The sequence below is a fragment of the Brachyistius frenatus genome, unplaced genomic scaffold (genome assembly GCF_029030835.1).
Source record: "Brachyistius frenatus isolate BFR_SWC_R1_liver_20210118 unplaced genomic scaffold, ASM2903083v1 Contig_262, whole genome shotgun sequence".
Taxonomy (NCBI): Eukaryota; Metazoa; Chordata; class Actinopteri; family Embiotocidae; genus Brachyistius; species Brachyistius frenatus.
This window is the reverse complement of record NW_027210861.1, coordinates 429,677-453,382: the sequence shown is the minus strand read 5'-3', so window position 1 is coordinate 453,382 and position 23,706 is coordinate 429,677. Positions and strand designations below refer to the sequence as shown.

General features: G+C 42.9%; 1 protein-coding gene across 4 annotated transcripts; it reads right to left on the bottom strand.

The window, feature by feature from the left end:
* Window positions 1-2,368: 2,368 nt before the first annotated feature.
* On the bottom strand, window positions 2,369-22,120 carry pitx3 (paired-like homeodomain 3). 4 transcript variants are annotated; one of them, XM_069721371.1, is made up of 4 exons: window positions 21,921-22,120; window positions 14,159-14,276; window positions 9,224-9,429; window positions 2,369-3,834 (listed from the first exon to the last, which is right to left on the bottom strand). In XM_069721371.1, exons 2-4 carry the CDS (start codon window positions 14,265-14,267, stop codon window positions 3,265-3,267), a joined length of 885 nt encoding a protein of 294 aa, XP_069577472.1. In that variant the 5' UTR covers window positions 14,268-14,276; window positions 21,921-22,120; the 3' UTR covers window positions 2,369-3,264. The 4 variants fall into 4 exon arrangements, with proteins under 4 accessions (XP_069577472.1, XP_069577475.1, XP_069577473.1 ...); XM_069721374.1 differs by lacking the exon at window positions 21,921-22,120 and adding an exon at window positions 21,673-21,686; XM_069721372.1 differs by lacking the exon at window positions 21,921-22,120 and adding an exon at window positions 18,816-18,912.
* Window positions 22,121-23,706: the final 1,586 nt, after the last annotated feature.

Here is a 23,706-nt window from a genome sequence, read left to right as displayed (position 1 = left end):
TTCTCTTTGATAGGGTCATGATTTTAATCATTTGAAGGACTTGTACAATATAAATCATGCCATCCAATATTAAACCTCTTTGTCAGTTTTTTGTAAAGAAAAAACCAAGAAGAGGAAGAAAGAAATGGATGAAAAGAAAGCTTGAAATATAAGGTCCAAACAAGACACGGTGTCCTGTTCTTTAATTATTCTCCCGGCTGTTATTTCACCTTTTGTCCTCTCTATTCTCGGAGGTAATCGTTAGAAGTTCCTGGGCTCGGTGTTTTTTCCAGTCGCTGCTCTCCTCTCCATGTTGTACTCAGGCAGAGTGAGTAAACATCAGGGAGCAGCACGCCTCCCCTCCGCTGGAATATTGATTGTTTGGTGTGGCGGTGAGGAGCACCTACTGTGACCGACACACCTCGCTCCACAGGATGAGGAGGCCACCAGGAGAATAGCTGCTCTCGGCTCGGCGGCTTGATTTCAAGCTCCTCGCTGCCTATTTTAGGGTTTGAAAATGTCTCTGTCTCACTGAGGGTTTGTTTGATATAATAACAGAAGGTTGTTCTGTGTCCAAAGAAGAAGAGACACCTTTAATCTAAAGTCTGAATGTCTTGGATATTACTGAAGATTAACGGAACAATTTCCAGTACTGTATCTGGAGGTTGATTTGGTCCTTGTGTTAAAAATCTTGTATTTGAAAAGCTGTTAAATTGGACTCATTAAACTCTTCTGATTTACATAATGTCAGAGCATTAAAAACTAAAACAGTGAAGTTTAGAAAAAGGTTTTCTGTTTAAAGGCTGTTATCCAAACTGTGTAATAGATAAGTGGTAAAACCTCGTGTGTGTTTTTTTTACTATATTTCTACCCTTTGAAGACATTATGAAACAATCAGTCACAAAACAATGAAACTTACAAAATGTCTTTTTTAACATTCCCAATTAAAAATGAATAAAAAACATAATAAAGTAGGTTTTAACATTTAAGTCAAAGATGTTTAATTAGGCTTCAGCTCAAGCTGTCAGCCTGAATGAAACCAAGCAGTTTGGATCTGACCTGTGTCTGAATTTGAAATTTGTTTTCCCTCCAAAATATGATATTTCTGTGGTATCACATCTTAATGGTGAGATCAAATTTAAAAAGGCTTTTCTTAAATAAATTTTGAGCGAATACGTCGTTACTGCATTTAGTCGGTTAATACAAGCAGTAACTGCTGTATTGAAGTTAGTTCACAAGGAACCAGTAAACTTTTAGAGATTAGAGACCCTAATCAACAAACTTGTGGACAACACTGACAATTTAATGTCAAAGTGCAAATCTATTGAAAATGTTTGACAAAAACATTTTCTATCTTAAATTATATCCCACCATAAATATTGAGAACGACCCACTGCCAGGGTCCAGTCTGAACACAGCAAACATTACAAACAGCTCCACCACTGCGTTACCAGTTTTAATTAAGTAAACTGTATTTTGTTCTTTTGCGTTTTTACTATAAAGTCTCTTGTTTTGACAAAACAATCTGATTTCAAGGTCTTTCTGTCTGAACTCCATTTGCTGATAAAGACTGAAAGTTGTTGAAAAAAGCCACAAAGTAGGGTTTGAGTTCAGATAATTATGTTATATTTGATATAGATGATATAGTTGGAACCTCCACAGTAATAAAGTCAGATATTAATATTTCCATTTATTTTGGCTTCGCAGATTATTTAATAAATAAAATGAACATTATGTTTAACCTAATGTCAGTTTTTGGTATCATCTGATATATCAATGATCAATTATCATTATTTTCTTTTGAATTGTTTTTCTCTGCTTTATAATCCTTCTTTATGTGAAGATAATGTATGTAGTTAATTTGTATTATAATTAGTATCACTGGCAGAATTTAAAGTTGACAGGATAGGAAAACTATGTGATTTAAATATGTGACTTTGTAGAATTAAACGAGAAATCAGCATGAAGAAGAAGAAGAAGAAGAAGAAGAAGAAGAAGAAGAAGAAGAAGAAGAGTGGAAGTGACTGATGGCTGATGGGATAGATCGGCTAACCCCTCGTCGGTGGCTCCTCGGACGCCTCGCTCCTTCAGCTCTTACGTAATCCTGCCGCGGCTTCAGCCGGTGAATTCCTGCTGTGTTACCGGATAGCCTGCCGTTCCCAGTCCGAGTGCAGGTCAAACATATCGGGAACATCTACATCTCCTCCGGCCTACAACTCTCTGTTGGCGTTGCGTAAGTGTTGCCATGGAAGTGCGTCTGCGTCGCCATGGCGTCGTGCTCATTGTTATGAAAACACGGTGTTTTGCCCGATGTCGCACGGCTGTATGTCGGAGATGTGCTGTCCTGTTCAATGTAGAAGTCCATTTGTAGTTCATAGAAACGGTTCTTTAATTGGTTCTTTAATGAGACAAAGCAGGCTACATCAGGAAACAGCTCCTTTTTTCTCATAACAACTGCACTCTTACATACATTTTTACAGTCATAGACTCAAATCTATATACTCAATGGCTTTTTTTACTGCTTCACTTGAAAAGTCTTGCTGATATTCTGCTAAACGTGTGTATATTTCTGTTTTGGTGTTTAAAAGCTTGAGACTGTGTTCATTTTCCAGAACTGCCCTCCTCTCACCCATTGAAGTCGACCTTTGACCTATGACCTTCCAAAGGGAGAGGAATTCACAACAAAGTTTAAAGTTCCTAAACGATGCGCTCAGAGTACATCGACCTCGGATCTTTGCTTCTGAAGAACATGCTTTTCTCATCTTTAAAGTACTACGTTTTCATATTTTTTGTCACATACAAAACAGAAAAAAAAAAGTCCATTATATACATCCTCCATTTCTCTCATTGCAACCACAGGTCCCTTTTCCTGCAACAGTAGCAAAGATCGCATTTGATATTTTTGGACCGAGATGTTGACCACCAGTCCGGTTGAGACATCCTGGTTTTATTTACCCTTGGTTTCTAAGTTTACTCTAATCATGCGGTTCAAAAGAAGGAAAATAAAATGAAAATGGATAATAATCTTTAGAAATCCTTCAAAGCAGTTGATCAGTTCAGCGACAAAACCTCACAAACTGGAGAGAATTCCTTTGAAGCACGGTGGTCCATCTGAGCATGTCTGTGTGTTGTTTCAGTTTTGAAGATTATTCTCGTTGTGTACCATCAAAACACGAACTGCCAGTCTGTTGCGCATCTGGCAGCGAGCTGAAGAGACGTGAGGCGGGGTAGCAGTGGACTTACAGCTGGTCAGTTAAGTCAGGGTTCACATGTGGAACGTCTTCTTCATACCGGCCGGTCCACCGCGTACTGGCAGGGGCTCAGGTTGGACACGGGGTTCTGCACCGCCGGGTAGGCGAAGTTGGTGTGCTGCTTGGCCTTGAGCCGCAGGCTGGCCAGGCTGGAGTTGCAGGTGTCTCTGTACATGTAGGGGCCGGCCGTGGTGGCGTAGGGGCACGTGGCCGCGGTCACCGCCACCGAGTTGAGCGCCGCCGGCCCGTTGAGGTTGTTGAGGTTTCCCAGATTGTTGAGGCTAGCAGCGGGAACGCCGGTCACCGCCGAGGGGACCATGCTGGAGGCCATGTTCATGGAGGGGATGGAGCTGGGGGGGGAGAACATGGGCTGGGAGGACAGGGGACTTACATTCATCGAGTTAAAGAACGGGAAGCTCTTGGCGGAGAGCGGGCTGCTGGCGAGGCTCTTGGTCGCCCAGTTGTTGTAGGAGTAGCCTGTGTACATGTCGTCGTAGGGCTGCATGAGTCCATTGAACTGGGCGCCGAAGCCATTTTTACACAACTCGGCCTGCTGGTTCCTCTCCCGCTTCCTCCACTTGGCACGCCGGTTCTTGAACCAAACCTGAGGAAGCCAAAGGGAGAATCCATGTGAGAGGATAGTCCGGGTTCGAACGTTGTGTGTGTGTGTGTGTGGGGGGGGGGGGGCACAGCGAACCCCACGCTGACCCACTGGCAGGTCAGCACCTCGCACGGCAGCTCTGCTACCGCTGGTGTGTGAACGGGTGAGAGTCCATTTAAATGGTTCAAATCTAAAGTCTTTCTGGAAAACTTGGACAATAAATTATGAAACAAGCAACAGAGCTGCATTTTTTTTTTTTTTATCTCTTTAGGATTCACATTTTTCTAGCTGAGCATGAAGAATAAAAAATAGAAAACCTGAGGAAGTTATTTTCGAATGACTTTTTTCTTGGTGAACTGTCAGTTTAATTGTGAAGCACATCCAGTCAGAGTATCCTAACCCCTTCAGATACTTCCACTAATATTGTGTGCACATGTATCGAGAGTTTTTGGAAGATATAATGATCCCAGAAAGTGCGTTAAAGTCTATCCTCAAACAGTCATATTAGGCAGGGCTTATTAAAACTAATCATTCACTTATTTGAATAGTGAGATCCCAATGAAAGAAATGTCAGGGAAGGGCAATCTTCAGATTTGTCATTTTATGGTCCTATATTTGGAGGATATGAAGTGGATTAAAGCTTGAGTGGAAAATCTAAATTGGGGCTTTTCAGAAATATAAAATGTTCCTCTGTAGACAAAGTTCTGTGCAAACTTTTGCTCTGAATTGGACACATGAGGGCAGAAACACGGCATGACAGAAGCCTCCTGGTCATCTGTTAACACTCATGTATTTGTATTACATCAAAATCATTTGGTATCAGATTTTTTTTATCTCTTTAATCCTCGTAAAACGTTTACAGGCCCTTCTTGTGTCGATACTTAGCCACCTCTTTTCCTCCTCGCCGTGCATGCCGTGCATCACCCAACCCTCTGTTATTCCAGTAACAGAATGCTGTTGACCATTAATATGAGCACAAAGTGCCTGCGTGACTTTTCCATCCTGCCCAGTGACAGCAGGGGAAGCCCCACGCCGGAGGACACCAGCTACCTAATCTTCACTGTGACTCAGAGGCAATGTTGTCTGAAGGTTCGTGGAAGAGGCTGAAGGTCGAGGTTGTTCATCACCTTGTCTGCAGCTACGTTTCCATGTCGTCTGTGAGGACGCCCGAGAAGAAACGCAGACCACAACGTGCTCAGAAAATGCACCACAGCATTGATTGTAAAAGTGGGTGGAGCTCTGATTGTAAAAGTGGGTGGAGCTCTGATTGTAAAAGTGGGTGGAGCTCTGATTGTAAAAGTTGTGTTGGAGAGCTCAGTCTTCATGAGGAGTTCACCTGCGTACAGTTTAACTGACAGTTTGTGGATCCACAGTTCAGACCAGTTAGAAAAGCTGTATGTGACGAGCTCGATCACCTTTCTACCAAACTGAAGCAAATTTCTGTAATCAAACCTGGTGGAGGATTCTGGCCTGGTCGGGTCCAAACGGGTCTTTAGTGCAGCTAATGACAACACACACTGTTCTGAAAAACATTGACGAGGCCGCCGACGTGAGGTTTATCTGTGGCTAAACGATGATATCAATTACATGCTGAACCCATTGACATTCTTTAAACTATGTCCTACTGGGTTCATACAATCCAACTTTACAACCATCAGTCAAAGGAACAAACACCTGCTTACTAACGGCAGCATGATGATGTCAATTCTAACAAAACAAATGTTCAAAGATCAATTTAAAACCACATTGAAACAAACATTTGCCCAAACTGCTGAAACTCTGAGCAGTGACCCACCAGACGGTGAGACCGGTCCGGTATTTCTTCCTCGGGGAGATGAGCCCTGCCATTGAAATGCCTAAATCCCCTAAAAAGACCACAAAGGACCTGCAGGCCGGCCTCGTTGTACAATCTTCTGACGTCGCCGCAGGTTTAAGTTCAGGATCCCTGAACCGAAACATGCGTCTCGCTCAGAGAAGTCTTTCTGAACTCTGAGTTGCTCAGAGAGGAGCAGCTCGCAGAAATCTGCGTGATATCCCAAAAATGAAAAGAAAACACGAGTATGTGTTTGTGCATTTGTGAATTGTGCCATGAACATGCTGCAGTTGTGCTACGAATGGATGAAACACTGGCGTGCAGAGTGGTTCTGGTTTTAATACGCGGAGCAGCGGGTCAGAAGCAACCAGGATGACGACTGACAGACAAAACGACTTTTCTTCAATCGTTGTGACATTAAAATCCTTTGAGTCAAACTGAAACATGCAGAAAACTGATCATTGTATTGCCATAAAATGACTATTTCATCCCTTCAGCCTCGGCTGTGCTCCTGCTCACACTATCGCTTTAAGAAGCTCCTGGGCAATGATTAGCTTTGGTCCCGTACTAAACGCCTGAACATGAACCCTGCTGCTACTATCAACAGTAATAATTAGTATTATTATTATTATCAAGCTCAACAACCAAAACCTCAAGAGCTGAAACAAACTTTAACATGTCTTAGTTGTTGGTAATATTATTAAACAGATTTGTTTGGGAAATATAGACCACATGAGGCCAGTCAAATAAAATAATACAAGTTTTAAAATTAGAGTCTGACACAGAGTCAGTTTTAACAAAATTGTGCCAAATAATGAGCTAATTATTCAGGACTCAGCTTGGTTGATATATTCAGCTTTAGAGGTGCAAAAAGAAAAATACTGGCATACATAGTTAATCTAAATGACCAAAATCAGTGGAGATGAGTGAATCTTTGGGGCGATTCTCCGTTCGATCCAATCTTAGTTAAACACATGACCTGCCGTCCATTAATATGGTAGCATGTTAGCATGCTGATGTTAGCGGTTAGCTCAAAGCAGTGATAGATATGTAAAAAGGAAGTCACACACGAGGCCCCCCACACCCGGTGTTATCAACATGTCCGTCACACTGAAACTCAGCTCCCTGATGGATCACATGACGAGTCATGTGATTGGGAGCTTAACAGCTGACAGGTTTAGTGTTCGGGGCGTGCAGGGTTCAGGAGGGCCGCTGATTAGGAGCGAGACATTGTGCAGTCTGTTGTCCTTTCAAAATAACAACCAAGAGTGCGCGCTATGTGACCTTTCATCCAGCCAACATTTATTTGATTCGTTACTCGCCGGGCGAGCCAGCGATGGTATTGTCCCCGTCAGTGTCGTCCTGTTGCCTAGCAACAATGATGAGCGAACCGCTGCACCTTTAACACGGAGGGTCGCTGCGCTGAACTCCAGAAAACATCTGACCCTCAACAGCACTGGCAGCTTTCTTGTATTGTTTTAACCTGAATGAAACCGACATGACCACAGATCTTCATCCCTTAAAGCTGTAATCGTATTTATTACCTCACATCCAACCTACAGTTCAGCACGAACAACTTTCCTCGGACAAAGTTTCCATCACGTCTCTGCAGATGGAGGAACAAAATGAGATGCAGTTCAAATTCCTGCAAAAAGCGAGTCGGAGGGCCGAGAGGGAAGTTTGTTTTGTCGGGATTTAAAGTTAATCGCACGCCACATTTCACAAGTGTTCAGAAGAAGAAGGAGAACAGACAGAAATGAAGCTGTGTAAAAGAGCGAGGATGACCGGTGACGTTTAAAGGGGCAATCTGTAAGATGTTCAAATCTAAATATTCAAAAACTGTCTGAACCTATGAACAGGATGTGTACAAACAGACATGTTGATGTTTTTTCAGAGTATTGTGTTGCAGAAAAAGCCATGAAATTAGCATGCCAGCCAGCTAGTGCCTGCCAGTCCTGTCTTGTAATTCCACTTCGCACCACTAGATGGTACAGTGAGTCACTGAAGCCTCGAGTCCAGAAAAGATGTTTTTTTTTCTAACTTTTAATGAAGATGAATGGACCAGTAAACACAACGATGGAGAAACAACTCCTGGCGAGTAAAAGAATAAAGTTGTATGCTGAACTCGTTATGTTTCTGCTGTTAATGCTAACGATAGCTACGTAGCGATGGCCTGATAAAGACACCTAACAGTAAGCTGTAAATCTTACACAGCACTCCTCTGTCTAACATCACTGTCAATATTAATATGTTTAGTTTGCTGCTAGTTGATACGAGGTTCAGATCAGCTCGTCATAGCTATCAACCAACTGAAGCCATTTTATTAAGCAGACAAACCAGGTGCTCTGACATTGTTTGGACAATTTAATACAGATTGATATTCGTTCAGCTAATGTCAACACAAACTGTACAAAAAATATTTTATGCTTATTAAGAGGCTCGTTTCTTGCTACGAAGGTCTTCTTAAAAAAGGAGATAAACAAGCTACAACATAAACAAGAGGCTAACTTGATCATCAGTTATAAAAAAAAATAAAACATGAACTAACAGCAGGAGAAGAATATGTAAATCTACCAAACTGTAGAAACTCTGAGAGCTGGTGTTTTATTCTGATCCGTAATCCTCATAAACATCAAGAACTCATCCAACACTGTCAGTCAGAGGATCTGATTGGTTCAACACTGAACAAAGGGCAGACTGCCTCACTACTGCCCCCTAATGTACCAAGTGGTATTACAAGATGGGATTTCACTCCTACAAGTTCCAGCTTTAAGGTACCAACATGGCAGCCAGGAAGTCAAACTGGAGTAACAGATTAAAAATCACCAAAACAGCAAAAGGGTTTGAAATACTCCCCGGCAGGACATTACAACTCTGTTTTATTATAGTTAATGATGATTGAGTCAAACAGCATCATATTTCATAGTGAGCTACCAGAGATGTCATGTCTTGTATGTGATTGGCCAGTGCAGCATCTTTGCTGGATTATATTTCAGAGAACGCAGAAGAACCGACCGCCTGTATGTTCCTTCAGTTAAAAGATAAAACAGGATCTGCTGCTGTCACTGTTATATTTAAAGATAGGATATTAAATAATGAGCAAAATCATTTTTATAAATGGACTCAAAGGGCGTAGAGGATTACTGCTGTTCCTACCACCTTCTGTTTACCTGAGCTCTCTGAGTTGACTCTACGCTGCAGACAGACTCCAGGTCAATCAAGATGGTTGCATTTTCTTTCACGTAAAGTTTAAGCCAGCTCTAAAAGTTTGGACTGTGCCGGCAAAAACTGGTGTCCAAAATAAAAAGTGTCGACCAGGACGAGATTCACTCTGAGGAGAAGGAGGAAGATCTTCAGGAGTCATAATCTGAGCAGCAGAAACGTGTCTTTGCAGAGTGTTAGATTGACACAACAAACAGAGACGCACATCATTTTTGGATTATCTGCATGTAACCATGTTCCTTCATTTGAACTGGATACGACAGCTCGTGGGTTAGCATGCCTCGGACCACATCACTGAAAACATGGAACAAAAGGAGCATCCCTACTGCCGGTGGAGCCGGCGGAGCGAGTACCCACCCTGACCCGCGCCTCCGTGAGGTTGGTCCACACCGCGATCTCCTCCCTGGTGCTCATGTCCGGGTAGCGGTTCCTCTGGAACGTGGCCTCCAGCTCCTGCAGCTGCTGGCTGGTGAAGTGAGTCCTCTGCCGCCGCTGCTTCTTCTTCAGAGAACCGTCCTCCGCGCTGGACTCATCCAGCTGGTTCTGGTGGGATTTCTCTGTGTCTGCAGACACACATGAAAAAAAAGTAGCGATGAGGACGCTGAGAGGAAGATGGACGGCAGGCTGGACCGCTGAGTTCAGTCTGCAGCTTCATGATCGTAGTTTGATGAAAACAGTTTCCATGCTGAGGTGATAATAAGATAGATGACAACTGGTGAAACTCCACCGACAGAAGAACCAAGACATGCATTCAAAAGCTCAGCAACAAGCTACTCAAGCCCACAGTAACTTTTAATGACCTTTCATCATCCTCATAATTGCATCTAAGTAGTATAACCTGCATCCCTCACGGGGCCATTGGAAGATATAGGCCATGTCATATACCACCAGTAAGTGAAAATGAGAAGAAATGGTGTACATGTAAGTTAAGTGACTTCCTGTCCGACAATGAGCTGTAACCCTGCGGCTGGTTTTCATATACTGGTCAATATTAAAAATGGAAGAAATGAGTTGTTTTCAGGTACAAACTGAAACGGGAGTTTTTCCCTCCTAGTTTATGTGGGAATTGTTGAATTGTTGAATTGATGAATTGATGAATTGATGAATTGTTGAATTGTTGAATTGTTGAATTGTTGAATTGATGAATTGTTGAATTGTTGAGTTGTTGAATTGATGAATTGATGAATTGTTGAATTGTTGAATTGATGAATTGATGAATTGTTGAATTGATGAATTGTTGAATTGATGAATTGATGAATTGTTGAATTGTTGAATTGATGAATTGATGAATTGTTGAATTGTTGAATTGATGAATTGTTAAATTGATGAATTGTTGAATTGATGAATTGTTAAATTGATGAATTGTTGAATTGTTGAATTGTTGAATTGTTGGTTTCTCTGTATAATGTTGTAAAGTCTTACTGTAAAGACTTTAATGTGTTAAGTGCCATGAAATAACCTGTGTTGTGATTTGGTGTGATATAAATCAAATTTAAATGAATTGAATACTGAAATATGCTGCTCATCCGTCCGTTGTTTATTTCTCCAATATTTTCTTAAATAAGTTTTAAGTAAAAAAATATATTTTTACAGAAACACTTCTTTTTATTCTAATTTCTAAAAAAAAAAAAAAATGCTTCGCTCCTAAATAAAAGCATCATCTGCAAAAAGTTAATTTATCATAAATAATATCACTACTATATTCAACATTACTGGATTATTACAAATACAGTAATTATTATGTAAACCAAATGTTTAACGTTGTAGCTGGTGGAGCCAGTTTGTCCATTTAGTGGTTTGGTTTAGTCATCATAAATACATATTTCATTAGTAATTCACTAAGTGCATTTGTCTACAAAGTACCTGCTGTTGAATAAATGTAATTATGATGTAGAATTTTTCACTAAAGTTTAGTGTGTGTATAAAGCTTTGTTAAATGTAAATATTTAAATACAACTCAACATTTTGAACTGTATTTGTATTCGAATTTACTTCCATCTTGTAAAGGAGGTTTATGATGGTTGTCGTGGTGATTTCAGAGAACTTAATAATTAAAAATAATCTATTTAATCCAGAGGAAATATAAATGGAAATGTATTATCGGACACTTTTCCATATTTTATGATTATGTAAAATGTTGCTGTAATTAGAAGGACAGTCTTTCCTCTAAGAAGTTTACAGTCTGATGTCACTTTAACTGATGATCAGAATAATGTGGGACACAAATGCACCAAAATATAACAAGTATTTTGTATTATTGGAACCAGGCACTGACCTACACTTTATATGTGCACATTATTACGACACCTTTCGCCGTGGATCAGACCACCGCCATCCCATCATAGCGGATGCTGACTGGACAATATTAGCAGATCAAGTGTCATCAGAAATCCCTTCATCTCCCGGCGGTGGAACGACGAGCAGACGTGTGTGACGTCGCCGACAAAGAACGACTGCAAACACTGCAGGAGGTTGAAAGACGCGCAGCAGCAGCGATGAGTGCTTTTGGCCCCCAGCGCCGCCAGCTTAAAGGACCACACATCCATGTTGTGTCTGCCGGGGCTCCTCGCTGCCACATCTGACTCCTGCAATTTGAGGACCTCACAGAAAGCAGCGAAATTAGTTGGCCAGCTAATCCTGCGAATCAGGCTTTTGTGACTGGGGCAGGTTGGGTTCTGTTTGAGGAGGGCTTAGCTCTCCGGGAGCACTTCGAAATGATCAGCTGGCTTTAAAAGGAGGCTCCACAAGGCCAGCAGAAAAACCAATAAGGAGCGAGCTGAGGCTGTTGTCCTGGCAGTAAACTGACACTGGCTGAGCTGTCACTTAAGGCTCAGGTCTTTACAGAGGAAAGGGCAGCCCTCCTTAGTGACGCGCCCGCCAACAATAGGAGCAATCTGACTGATAATGTGCCGACATGACATGAGTCGTTCCAGGTCAGCGTCTCAAAGGGCTTTAATCTGGACAACAACCTCAGCGGGCTTTTAACCAAATCACTTTTCAACGTGTGGAAAAATCTGAATATATATTAACAGAAATAAAATTAAAAAACTCAAAGTCTGCAAACGGACTATCAAATCTATATTTGAGCAGATGAGAGCTCTCGGCAGCCGTCTGCTACACATGCTCGCTGAGATCAAGGCAAAGTCAGGTTTTACAGGAGCTGCTTTTATTCCCCAGAAGTTTACTATAATAGAACGAACTCAGGTCATTCAGTCATTCAGCGGTTCAGTCGTTGGCGTGTGCCTCCGGCGAGTGGCATCAGCAGGGTGTGGTCAGGTGTGTCGGCTTTATTCCCCCTCACAACAATGCTGTCGAGATTTAAGGTTTTTATGGAGAACAAAGTGTAAGAAATGTATTTGTGATGCTAATTATTAAAAACACAAATTTTAAAAAGGCAGAATCCAGGACCAGTAGAAAGCTGTGCAGTAATCCTTTTCATACAAACGGTGTCTGTCATTATTAGCCAGCACTGTTCAAACACTGACGTTACAACGTGCCACCATGAAACCCCATCCGCTCAAAAACAACATTTTTTTATGAACAAATCACTTCAAATTTGCACAATTTCTCAGCAATGAAATTTTATTGGAGAAATCATGAAACTTGAAATGATTCCTTATTTCTCTGACCTACAAGTAGCCAACTTTAAACGTATTAGGTCCAAAAATACTGAAGTTATCTTATAAAATACATGTTTAGCTGTTTAAAGCACTTTATAGTACCGTGTTGTTTTTTAATTGCAAATGCCACATTTTTCTTTTAATAACATTTGAGTTTTATTTGTAATTTCTAATATTGTAAATCATCAGGCTTTTAGTGAATAAATACATTGGATTTATAAAACATGTAAATCAGATTTAGGTCTCCACAGAAGTATCAAATCTCTCTGAATGATTTAATTAATGCGAATGAAGGCCCACCCCTTTGTATTATGGGTTTACCTACAAAATAAAAGCCTGCTATCAATGCAAACACATGAACCGTACGTGTCAGGGAAGACGGTTTTAATAGAATCAGTCTGACGATTAGGCAGAAAAATCCACAGGTCCCATCAGAGGACAAAACATGCATTCCCTTTAGGAAGAAGAACGAAGGCTGCTGCAGATCTTTTACACCACATATCTCTGGAGATACCAGAACCATACACAGTACACACTCAGGAACACACACTCAGGAACACACACTCAGGAACACACACTCACACAGCAGCAGGCAGACAGGTGGAGGATTCAGACGATGGAGGAAATCCAGCCAGAAGACTTGCAGCCGAACAGAATAAAAGCGGTTCTTTCAGAACCAGACCTGAACTGGACCGTTTCTGTCACGTGACATCTGTCTGCTTTGATGATGTCACTACTCAACAGCAGGCCTTCACATGAATGCACAGGCCGAGCAGTGTATGATCGATCACGTGACCAAAGTTTTAGGCGTGCTGCGTCCTGATGAAGGCCGTGAGATGATGCTGAAAACAGGAAGAAGCTCGAGTTTCTGTCTTTAAATCAAAATGTATTAACCAACTTCCAAACACGATATTTAGTCTGCCAGTCTCAGCGTCATCGAATTATCTCAAGTAGGTTAAGAGTTTACGTCACTATTCTTTCCTTTGATTTTAGATTATGAAATAGCCTTTAAATAAAGAATGCATTTCCTAGATTATCGGATGAATCGTGCTAAATACGAAGTTTCTCGGTGTTAAAGTGCGCTGGACTCCGACGCACTCTGAAGAAATACGTTTCGCTCTTTTGCAATTACTTTTCATATTCAAAGTGAATTGAGTTGATTTGATTAGATCCATCGGCTGAGCAGGAGGCTGCAGAGACTCACCCAGCAGATGAAACAGAAGTGTGAGCCCTGATGGACACTGACTTCCTACCGGCCTGCAGCCCTGCAGCCCTGCAGCCTCTGAAGAAAACACCGTTTTAGCATGCTGTTTGTTTCAGGTTAAATTAGCATCCACATTGATCATATTAATCCATTATTACTATTATTACTATTATTATTAGTAGTAGTAGTAGTAGTGTCATTATCAAGTAGCCAATTAGGCTAAACCCTCATTTCTGCGTGGACAGAATTTATGTAGGCCAAACGTTAACTTTCTCCCAAATTGTATTATTATGTATTTATTTATTTTGGCGCGTTTGATTTACTTTTAAAGATAATTGTATAATTTTATATTTATTTATTTTGGCGCGTTTTCTTTAGTCTTCCAGGTGATTTTTTTTTTTTGCTGATCCAGTGGCGGACCGGTCGGACTGCTGCTGTACGGTGTGTCGGTGTGTCGGTGCCACTGACCGCTGGTGTCCTGGCCTTTACATCCCGGGTCGTGCTGCGGGGTCCCGGAGTCGGAGAGCGACAGCGCCGGGCTGCGGGCCTCGCTGTCCGTGAGCAGGTTAAAATCCATGACCAGGCTCTGTGGACACACACACACACACACACACACACACACACACACACACACACACACACACACACACACACACACACACACACACGGACAGACACACACACGTTAGGCTTCTTCCAAACACTGACATCATCAGGTAAAGATTTAAATACCGCCTCAAGTCCTTCACAATAAAAAGAAAAATGAACACATTTAATATTTATCTATCATTATAATAATGTATCAAACATTAAAACAATGTATCAAACATTATAAAAATGTTTTAATCATTATAAACATGTTTTAATCATTATAAACATGTTTTAATCATTATAAAAATGTTTTAATCATTATAAAAATGTTTTAATCATTATAAAAATGTATTAATCATTATAAAAATGTATCCCTGAAGCACAACTTTATCACTTCTATAATCATTATTTACCCGTAAATTACATCATAATAAGAGTGTTTACATCATCATGTTGTCTATTCTATAATATTATTATTATTTACTCCCTTAAGATATTTCTGTGACTCAATGAGGGAAATAAAAATCATTGTTTTATTATTTGTTCTGTCACCTTGCAGCCCAATTTATTTTAGATGAATATTCATTGTGTTATATTCTGTTTAAAAAGTGAACTAATTATAACGTTTATTCTCCAACACAGCAGGCGTTATTACAGGACACGTCCTCACATGTGCAGCTCCTATAATCCACATTAATGTGAAACAAATATAGATTCTATCATCTAACACAGAGCAGATCTTTTGTGTAGACACTATAAAATAAAACAGTTCAGACACCTCTGATCTGTGTTTTCTGGATTTAAAAGAATTTTCCTACAAACACAAACAGAACAGAAAAGCTTTTTAGTAACGATGCAAATACAGTGAAATCCATCATAAAGTCCTTCTGAGAAACAAAGTGAAGTGAAGTCAAATTCAACGCACTGTGTTTTCTTATCGTCTGTAAATCTTCAGTTGGTTTGAAGATCAGTGGATGGAAACAGATTTCTGTCTCTTTTCTCTTACCGGTGAAACTATCTATTTAAATCAGTACGGACCGTGTTTGATGTGTGTGTTTGTTAAATGTGTGTATTGTGTTTCCATCTTCCCTTCGATCTTTCCATTCACTCATGGTTGTGGTTGTGGTCTGATCCCCTTTATAGGAGGCTGACATCAGCAGTTATAAGGAGACGTGCCCTCCGTCGGCTATATTGAGCCGCGGAGAGCAACAGAGGTCGAGCTGCAACATTTCCAAACCAAACTCCAGCCAGCGAGGTCGAGGTGCTGCTCCATGGAGGCCCAGAAATAGTTGTCCGTTTATTTATCTGAGAGCAGTTAACACCTAGAATATGTTGGGGTGGGAGGACAGACACACACACACACACACACACACACACACACACACACACACACACACACACACACACACACACACACACACACACACACACACACACACACACACACACACACACACACACACACACACACACACGGTCCAGGCAGGGGGAGATTTGGGATGATTTATGGCTTCACTCCTGAATAAAGTCAAAATATGACAGAATGTGTTTGATTAAAAATGAGGTGCTGATTGTCGGTGACAGTCGAGGATGCAGGAAGGACACTAACGGCCCGATGACGTCCTCCGTGACTGAATTATTACAACCTTCAGCTGTCTGCTGCTGCCAGAGAGCCGGAGCATTAATGAAAGCAGAGACGCAGAATAAAAGGAACAAAGCAGCCGCTCTGAACACCGTGTTTACCCGCTACTATTGACTCTGGATTTCCCAGGACGTCAGCGGCTAAAAGCCGGAGTTGAGAGGGTGAGAGAAGTCTTCAGGCTGCTGCAGGACACAATGGTTGCATGTCATCGCAGGTTTAGAGACACGTCCTCCTCCTGTTGACGCTTCGGATGCTGCCGGCCTCTCAGTGTGCTGTCAGCGGTGCGGTTACCAGCTTTATACTTAGAAGCAGCACATTTAGATTTTCAGGGGAAGGCGTATTTGTCACCCCCCCCTCTCTCTACCCCCCACCCCCCTTGGAAAATGAGCCCCCCCCCCCATCCTGAGTGTTTCCTTGCTCTGTTTGCCACCCTGCCAGCCCTTTGTGTGCCAGTCACATGAGACTTAGATCTGAAGCCTCAGAGGCATGGTGACACCCCTCACACACACACACACACACACACACACCCTCTCACACACACACACCCCTCACACACACACACACACACACACACACACACACACACACACACACACACACACACACACACACACACACACACTCTCTCTCACCCTCACACACACACACACACTCTCACACACACACCCACACACACACACACACACACACACACACACACACACACACACACACACACACCTCTCACACCCTCACACACACACACCCTCTCACACACACACCCACACACACACACACACACACACACACACACACACACACACACACACACACACACACACACACACACACACACACACACACACACACACACACACACACACACACACACACACACACACACACACACACACACACACACACACACACACACACACACACACACACACACACACACACACACACACACACACACACACACACACACACACACACACACACACACACACACACACACACACACACACACACACACACTCTCACACACACACACACACACACACACACACACACACACACACACACACACACACACACACACACACACACACACACACACACACACACACACACACACACACACACACACACACACACACACACACACACACCCTCTCACACACACACACACACACACACACACACCCTCACACACACACACACACACACACACACACACACCCTCTCACACCCTCACACACACACACACACACACACACCTGCTGTTTGACATCAGTGAACCTTTCTCCTCCTCTAATCAGTTCCTCGACTCGTACAGCTGACAGACTTCAGAACAAGCTGATGCCATCAATAACATGCAGCATGTATTAATTATTACTTCATGGATCAGGATATAAATTAAACCCATTTATTATATATGTATTTTAAAATATATCATATTCTAATTTACTTTAAAGCCATCCGTTTATAACCGATGTAAAAATGTAGAGCTCTTCAGATTATCTACAGATGTGTTGAAGACTCGAGCAAAAGTCCAAACTTGATGTGAAAGACTCCTTCAGGAATATAAAACCGAGGAAGCACAGATGTTCCTGCTATAATATTTCTATTCATACGTGCTACTCTGTCTTGTTTTAAAGCCGTTCTACAGAGACGGCCATCTCCGGTCTTCTTTTCCTTGTTTTGCCGACTGTTTTTTTTGATGTTGTATGTGAATAAATCACAGTGTTCCTGAAGAGATCAGAGACCAAGCCTGTAACACGCATCACAAACATCAGGCCAATGAAGGCAACTGAATATACTTTATAGTTTCATGTAAAAAGACATTTGAGAAACTTCCACCTCAGAACATAATAAAACTCAACTGATTTTAACTTTACAACCAAGTGATTAAAGTACCGTGATTGTTAAACACATTTGAGTCCTTGAAAAAATGGATTTTTAAACTATAAAAGGCCCAAATGAACTTCATACTTGCAGAGTTGTCATCATTTTAAAACCTAACATCTGTGTTGTCCTCAGAGCTCTACATGCTGTTGGTTTCACTGACTGCACTGATTTGAATTTGGCAGAAGAAAACAGAAAAGTGCACGATGTCTCCAGTTGTCCTTTAAACTCCCCGTGACCTCACTGAGCATCGCGTCACTCTGACAAAGCAGCTTACTGCCAACCTGCATATTCTGATTAAAGGTTTAGCGCCTTACTGAATATCTGTGACATCTGAGAGGGGAATCTACATTTTCCTCCATCGAACACTTCTTGTTTCACCAGACAAACAACCCTTAAACGCACATGCTGAAGCCTTTAGAGGAGGACTTGCATGTGTTTTGTGTTGAGCATCGTGAGAATGATCGCAGCGTTTCACCACAGATTACAGGAGGAAGATGAGTATTGTGCCGCCGGCCGCAGGATCTCTGCATCCCGGGAAGAAGAGGCAGGACGGCCTCCAGAGGAAACATTAACTCCTCACTTTTCCTCCCGCTCATAACTGCAGATGTTGTATTTTTTCATCTTTTAAAGTGATAATAGTAAATAATCTGCGTGTTGTTGGATCATACAACGGCAGCAGGAGAACGTGCACCTCATCTGTGTTTGAAGAAAAGTCCTCGATATTAAAATGTCTCATTTTGTGTTTGAATGTTTCCAACAGGTCTGATGTGACATTTCAGTGAGCCGTGCTCTGCTCATCACCTGAACCGCGCAGATTAAAGGAACCAACAACACGCTCTCACATCACCGGCGGCTTCTTTTGACCTTTTTAAAGGTAAAAAAACAGAGGTTTTACTTTGTGGAGAGTTTAACGGAGCACACGTGTACAGCCAGAGACTCACTCAGCACACAGCCAGCTGCTTAACTGGAAGGAAAAAGAAAAGCGAAGAGATGTGTGTTTACCTTTGAGTGGAGCCGTTTCTCTGTTTTAAATGTAAATGCCTGGTTGAGTCAGGACCCGCCTGACCAGCAGCTGTCCTTCACTCTGCTCCGTCCAGTATTTTGGTCCCAAATATTAATGTGAATGTGAGCCAGTCCGGCCGACTATATCCGCTCTGGCAGTGATGGATGGACAGACGGCTCGGTGTCAACACGGTGCTGAGAGGCGGACGGGGGGAGGGGGGGCAAGCCAGTCATTTTGTCCAGAACAAGGTGTCAGTACACACACACACACACACATACACATGGCATGATTATATTTCCAAAACCAAGACCCCCCTCCCCCCGCCCCAGCTCAACATGGCCAACAAGCTCTCACTGAGCTAACAAGCGGCCTCATAGCTGCCAGTCACTGATGATCTGTGGAGAGTTGATGCTGACTTCTCCTGAGGTCAACCAGCTTCCTGTCAGCTGACTCCTCAATCAAATGTATACATTAATATAATCATCATAAATGCAGCTGATCTGATTGGCTGTTCCGCTGACACGCTGTTGAAGTCCCGCTGAAACCGTCCGGTGGGACCGTGTGTGGACTCTTAATGCTGCTCACAGACTCCTGTTCGGAAATGAACGCAAATCAACAGTGAGATGAGACTCTCCGGTTTGCATAAGTCGGAGCGCTTTGCATAAGCAGTCGCCGGTGACACCGATCTCATTAAAATATATATCTGGTGATAATAATAAACCATAATAATACAAGCAAAAATCCTCTCATTTTTCGGGAGATTGCGGGTCCATCTGGTGGACTGCTTGCGTTTCCACGGACTGCAGACATTACCGCGGGAATTATTCATAAACGCGTGAAGAATTAATTCTCGGGATTAAGAGTTGATTAAGATGTGTGTCACTTTGCTGTCTGAGAACTTATTAAGGGTCTCCTCGAAGAGGCGGCAGATGGAATTCCAGTCCAATGTTTGTAGATGTTAATTTGTGCCCTTCTCCATCCATTTGCATATGATTGAGGGAGAGAGGCCGCGGAGTCCTGCAGCACAATCACCGGCAGATAATTGGCTGCTCAGCAGTGATTAACACGGAGCCTCCCGCATCAACAATTTATTACGGCTGATCAAAATACATTCAACTAATCTGGCTCAGTTTACAAGAGTAAAACAACTTCTTCCATTTATAACAAACCATTTAATTATTAGAAATTAGGACAGCGTTTTTAAACCAACTTAACATTTTCTATTCTAGTGATTGTTGATTGTATTAACGCGAACATGCGATCTTAAAAACATAATTTGACTTCAGTTTAAATTAAGTTCTGTCTGCAGCAAATGGTTTTGAAGAACAAATGGGCTACACGGCACTTATCACGACGTCGGATGTAAATATATATGCTGCAGTGATTTTAGTTTCCCATCCAGGTCTGCCAGAAACACTTTTAATTTGTACTAGTCATTTATTTATTTGACTGGAATTATGTGAGTTAAGGTTATTGTCTTATCTACAAAAAAAAAAAACACAAATGTTACAGATTTTCTGAGATGAATAAAGAGATCCTGGTATTTGACAAACAAACAGACCGTCCGGGGACGGTGATCGCCACTAAACGAAATATTTACATCGCGCCCTGAGGCCAAACGTCAACTTCTTTTATACAAATCTTATTTTCATATGTTCTGACCCCGGAAAAGATGCAAAGGAGGCAATAAACTGAAGGCCAACAGAAGGAAATCCAACCCTGTAATCCTGGAAAGTGGCCTTTGATATAAAGTAGGATCTAATTTATAATAGGCCTAAAACAAATCACAGCAGGAAATCAAAATCGAACATAAATTATTTAGTAAATAAAACATTAGTGCAAATATTAAAATAGGCCTATTAGACCTTTTTACATTACGAATTAAAACATCGGAGCTAAACAGCACTTTTGAGTTGCAGCTGGCGCCTGATGAGCTCTTCTGTTCATTTTGTCGTTGTGACAATAATTTAAGTTTAATTTTTATTCACATGTATTTAGTCATTTTGAAGAAGTGAGGTGGAAAAGGCTCGAGGCTCCATGATGCATCAGCCTGGCTCGAACAGCGGGCCTTCACGAAAAACAAGATGGGCCTTTACTTTAAAAAATAGAATATCAAGTTAAAAATCTATAATAAAAATACATCCTGAGAATAAAGTGGGAGACGCATTAAAAGCTTCAGAAACGCTGGTAACTAGACCATAATTTAATATGATTAATATCAGACTAGTAATATTATTGTAATAATAATAATAATAATAATTGTTGTTTTTATTATCACCGCTATTATTATTATTATTATTATTATTATTTCGTTGTTATATGTTGTTGTTGTGTTAGTGGTGGTTGTGTTGTTGTTGTTGTTGTTGTTGTTGTCAAACTGTGGGACCATGTGTTATCAATGTAGATGCAAATATGACCAGATTAAGTGAGAATGACGTCTGCCCGTGTGTGACTGTGTCCGTGCGCGTGGAGCCCGGTGGCCGGTGAGGAGCTCCGTTTGGTGTCCGTGGTCTCCTGTCTCGCGCCCGCAGCCACCTGCCACCCATCAATTCCCTCCACATCCCAGATATTTTTGTCCTCCCAAATATTTTCTCAACGTCCGTCTCAGCTTCGACATTTTTCAGAAACCTCAGGAGTTTTGAATCGTGGTAGTGAAGTCTGATCGCGTGGAGCAGTGAAAGACTTTCTTGGCGCGTGGAAGCGCTGCACCACGCAGCTCCTCAGCGGGCCGGACCACCGGGCCTCACGCGGAGGGACGGCAGCACCGTGATGGCCAAACACACAACTAACACCCGCGAGGCCCGAAAACTTCTCTGATTTATGAACTTAAAAACGTTTTGTTTGTTTTTTGATCACCGTGATCTGTGTGATGAAGCTGTAACACATTTGTACTTTGATCAGCATTATAATGTCTAATGTCTCCACAGGACGCTCCTGCTGTCCATGTCCTTCTCCTCGGAGGCCCTGAAACACTTCTTCCTGCCTTACATCGAGGATACGCGGCTGTGTTGTTACAGAAAGTTGCACATTGCAACCAAAGAGAGATAAAAAAGATAGAAGGGGTGAGGGAGGTGGGGGGGGGGGGTGCGGTTAGTTTGACTTACATGGAGTCCCGGTCTGGTTAAATTAATCCGGGGGAGCGGCGGAGAGCTTGGCGGAGGGCTGCTGGGTGTCCTGGCCGCAGGTTTCCCGGTGACATGGACACAAAGGGCTCCGGCGCGTCAACAAAAAGTCCGTTTTCCTTCTTCTTCTTCTTCTTCTTCCTCTCGGTGCTGTCAGACATGAAGGCTGCGGAGGAGTGAGGTCTGATCCCCGCACCGAGCACAGGGAGGGAGGGATGGGGGTGGAGGGGGGTGACTTCATGCTAAATATTGTGTGTGACAGGTCCACTGTGGAGGACCGCCCCTTTCGCTCTCTCGTTCACTCTTTACAACACATGGAGCACACATTCATACACAATGATGTGCGGACACCCCCCCCCCCGCCTCCACCCCCCTCCCGATGCCTCTCCACTTTCTCCATCTCTTTCCGCTGCTGGCTTCCTCCTCTTTTATTTACCTGACAGGTGAATCACAAAGATGAAGACTTTTCTTTTCTTTTGTCAAAGCAAATTCACATTTTTTTACAGTGTTTTTATTTCACTTCGAAGTTCAAGCAAAATCTAATCCAAAATAAAACCAGGTGTCCCTGTGATCAATCTGACCCTGAAACAGTGATTTAGAGCACACTAGCCTGCATGCCTGTAGCCTTATTATTTATAGTGGTCACACAAGCCTGATTATAGGCCACCTGGAGAGGGAGAAAAAGTCATTTGGCAAGTTAGAACAAAATTCATGCTCGCTGCAGAAGAGTTACAGTTTAGGAGTTCATCAAAAATACTTTTAGAAATACTGAAAGTAGTTGAAGCAGCAGTCTAACAAATATTCTACAATCACTGAACGATGTCAGATTGGCAGCAAACATGTGAACTGAAGAAGTTTATGTTGTGTTGAGGAACTGGTCGGTTGAGCCGGAAACTTAAGAGAGTCGTTGCCCTAGATGAGATGAGCTGAGAAAATCTCTCCGTAAAAGATAAGGAGATGAAAACAGTGCAGTCATCAGTGGTCAGCGGTTGACCGCCCGACCGACCGACCGACCGCCTGACAACCAACCGCCCGACCGACCGACCGCCTGACAACCGACCGCCTGACAACCGACCGACCGACCGACCAACCGACTGACCGACCGACCGACTGACTGACCAACCGACAGACTGACAACCGACCGCCTGACAACCGACCGACCGACAGACCGACAGACTGACAACCGACCGCCTGACAACCGACCAACCGACAGACTGACAACCGACCGCCTGACAACCGACCGACCGACAGACCGACAGACTGACAACCAACCGCCTGACAACCGACCAACCGACAGACTGACAACCAACCGCCTGACAACTGACCGACCGACTGACTGACCGACCGACCAACTGACTGACTGACTGACTGACCGACCGACAGACTGACAACCGACCGCCTGACAACCGACCGACCGACCGACCGACCGACCGACCAACCGACCGACTGACTGACTGACTGACCGACCGACCGACCGACAGACAGACAGACAGACAGACTGACAACCGACCGCCTGACAACCGACCGACTGACAATCGACTGACCGACCGACCGACCGACCGCCCGACCGACCGACAGACCGACCGACCGACCGCCCGACCGACCGACCGACCGACCGACCGACCGACCGACCGACCGACAGACAGACAGACAGACTGACAACCGACCGCCTGACAACCGACCGACTGACAATCGACTGACCGACCGACCAACAGACTGACCGACTAACAACTGACCGACCGACCGACCGACCGACCGACCGACCGAC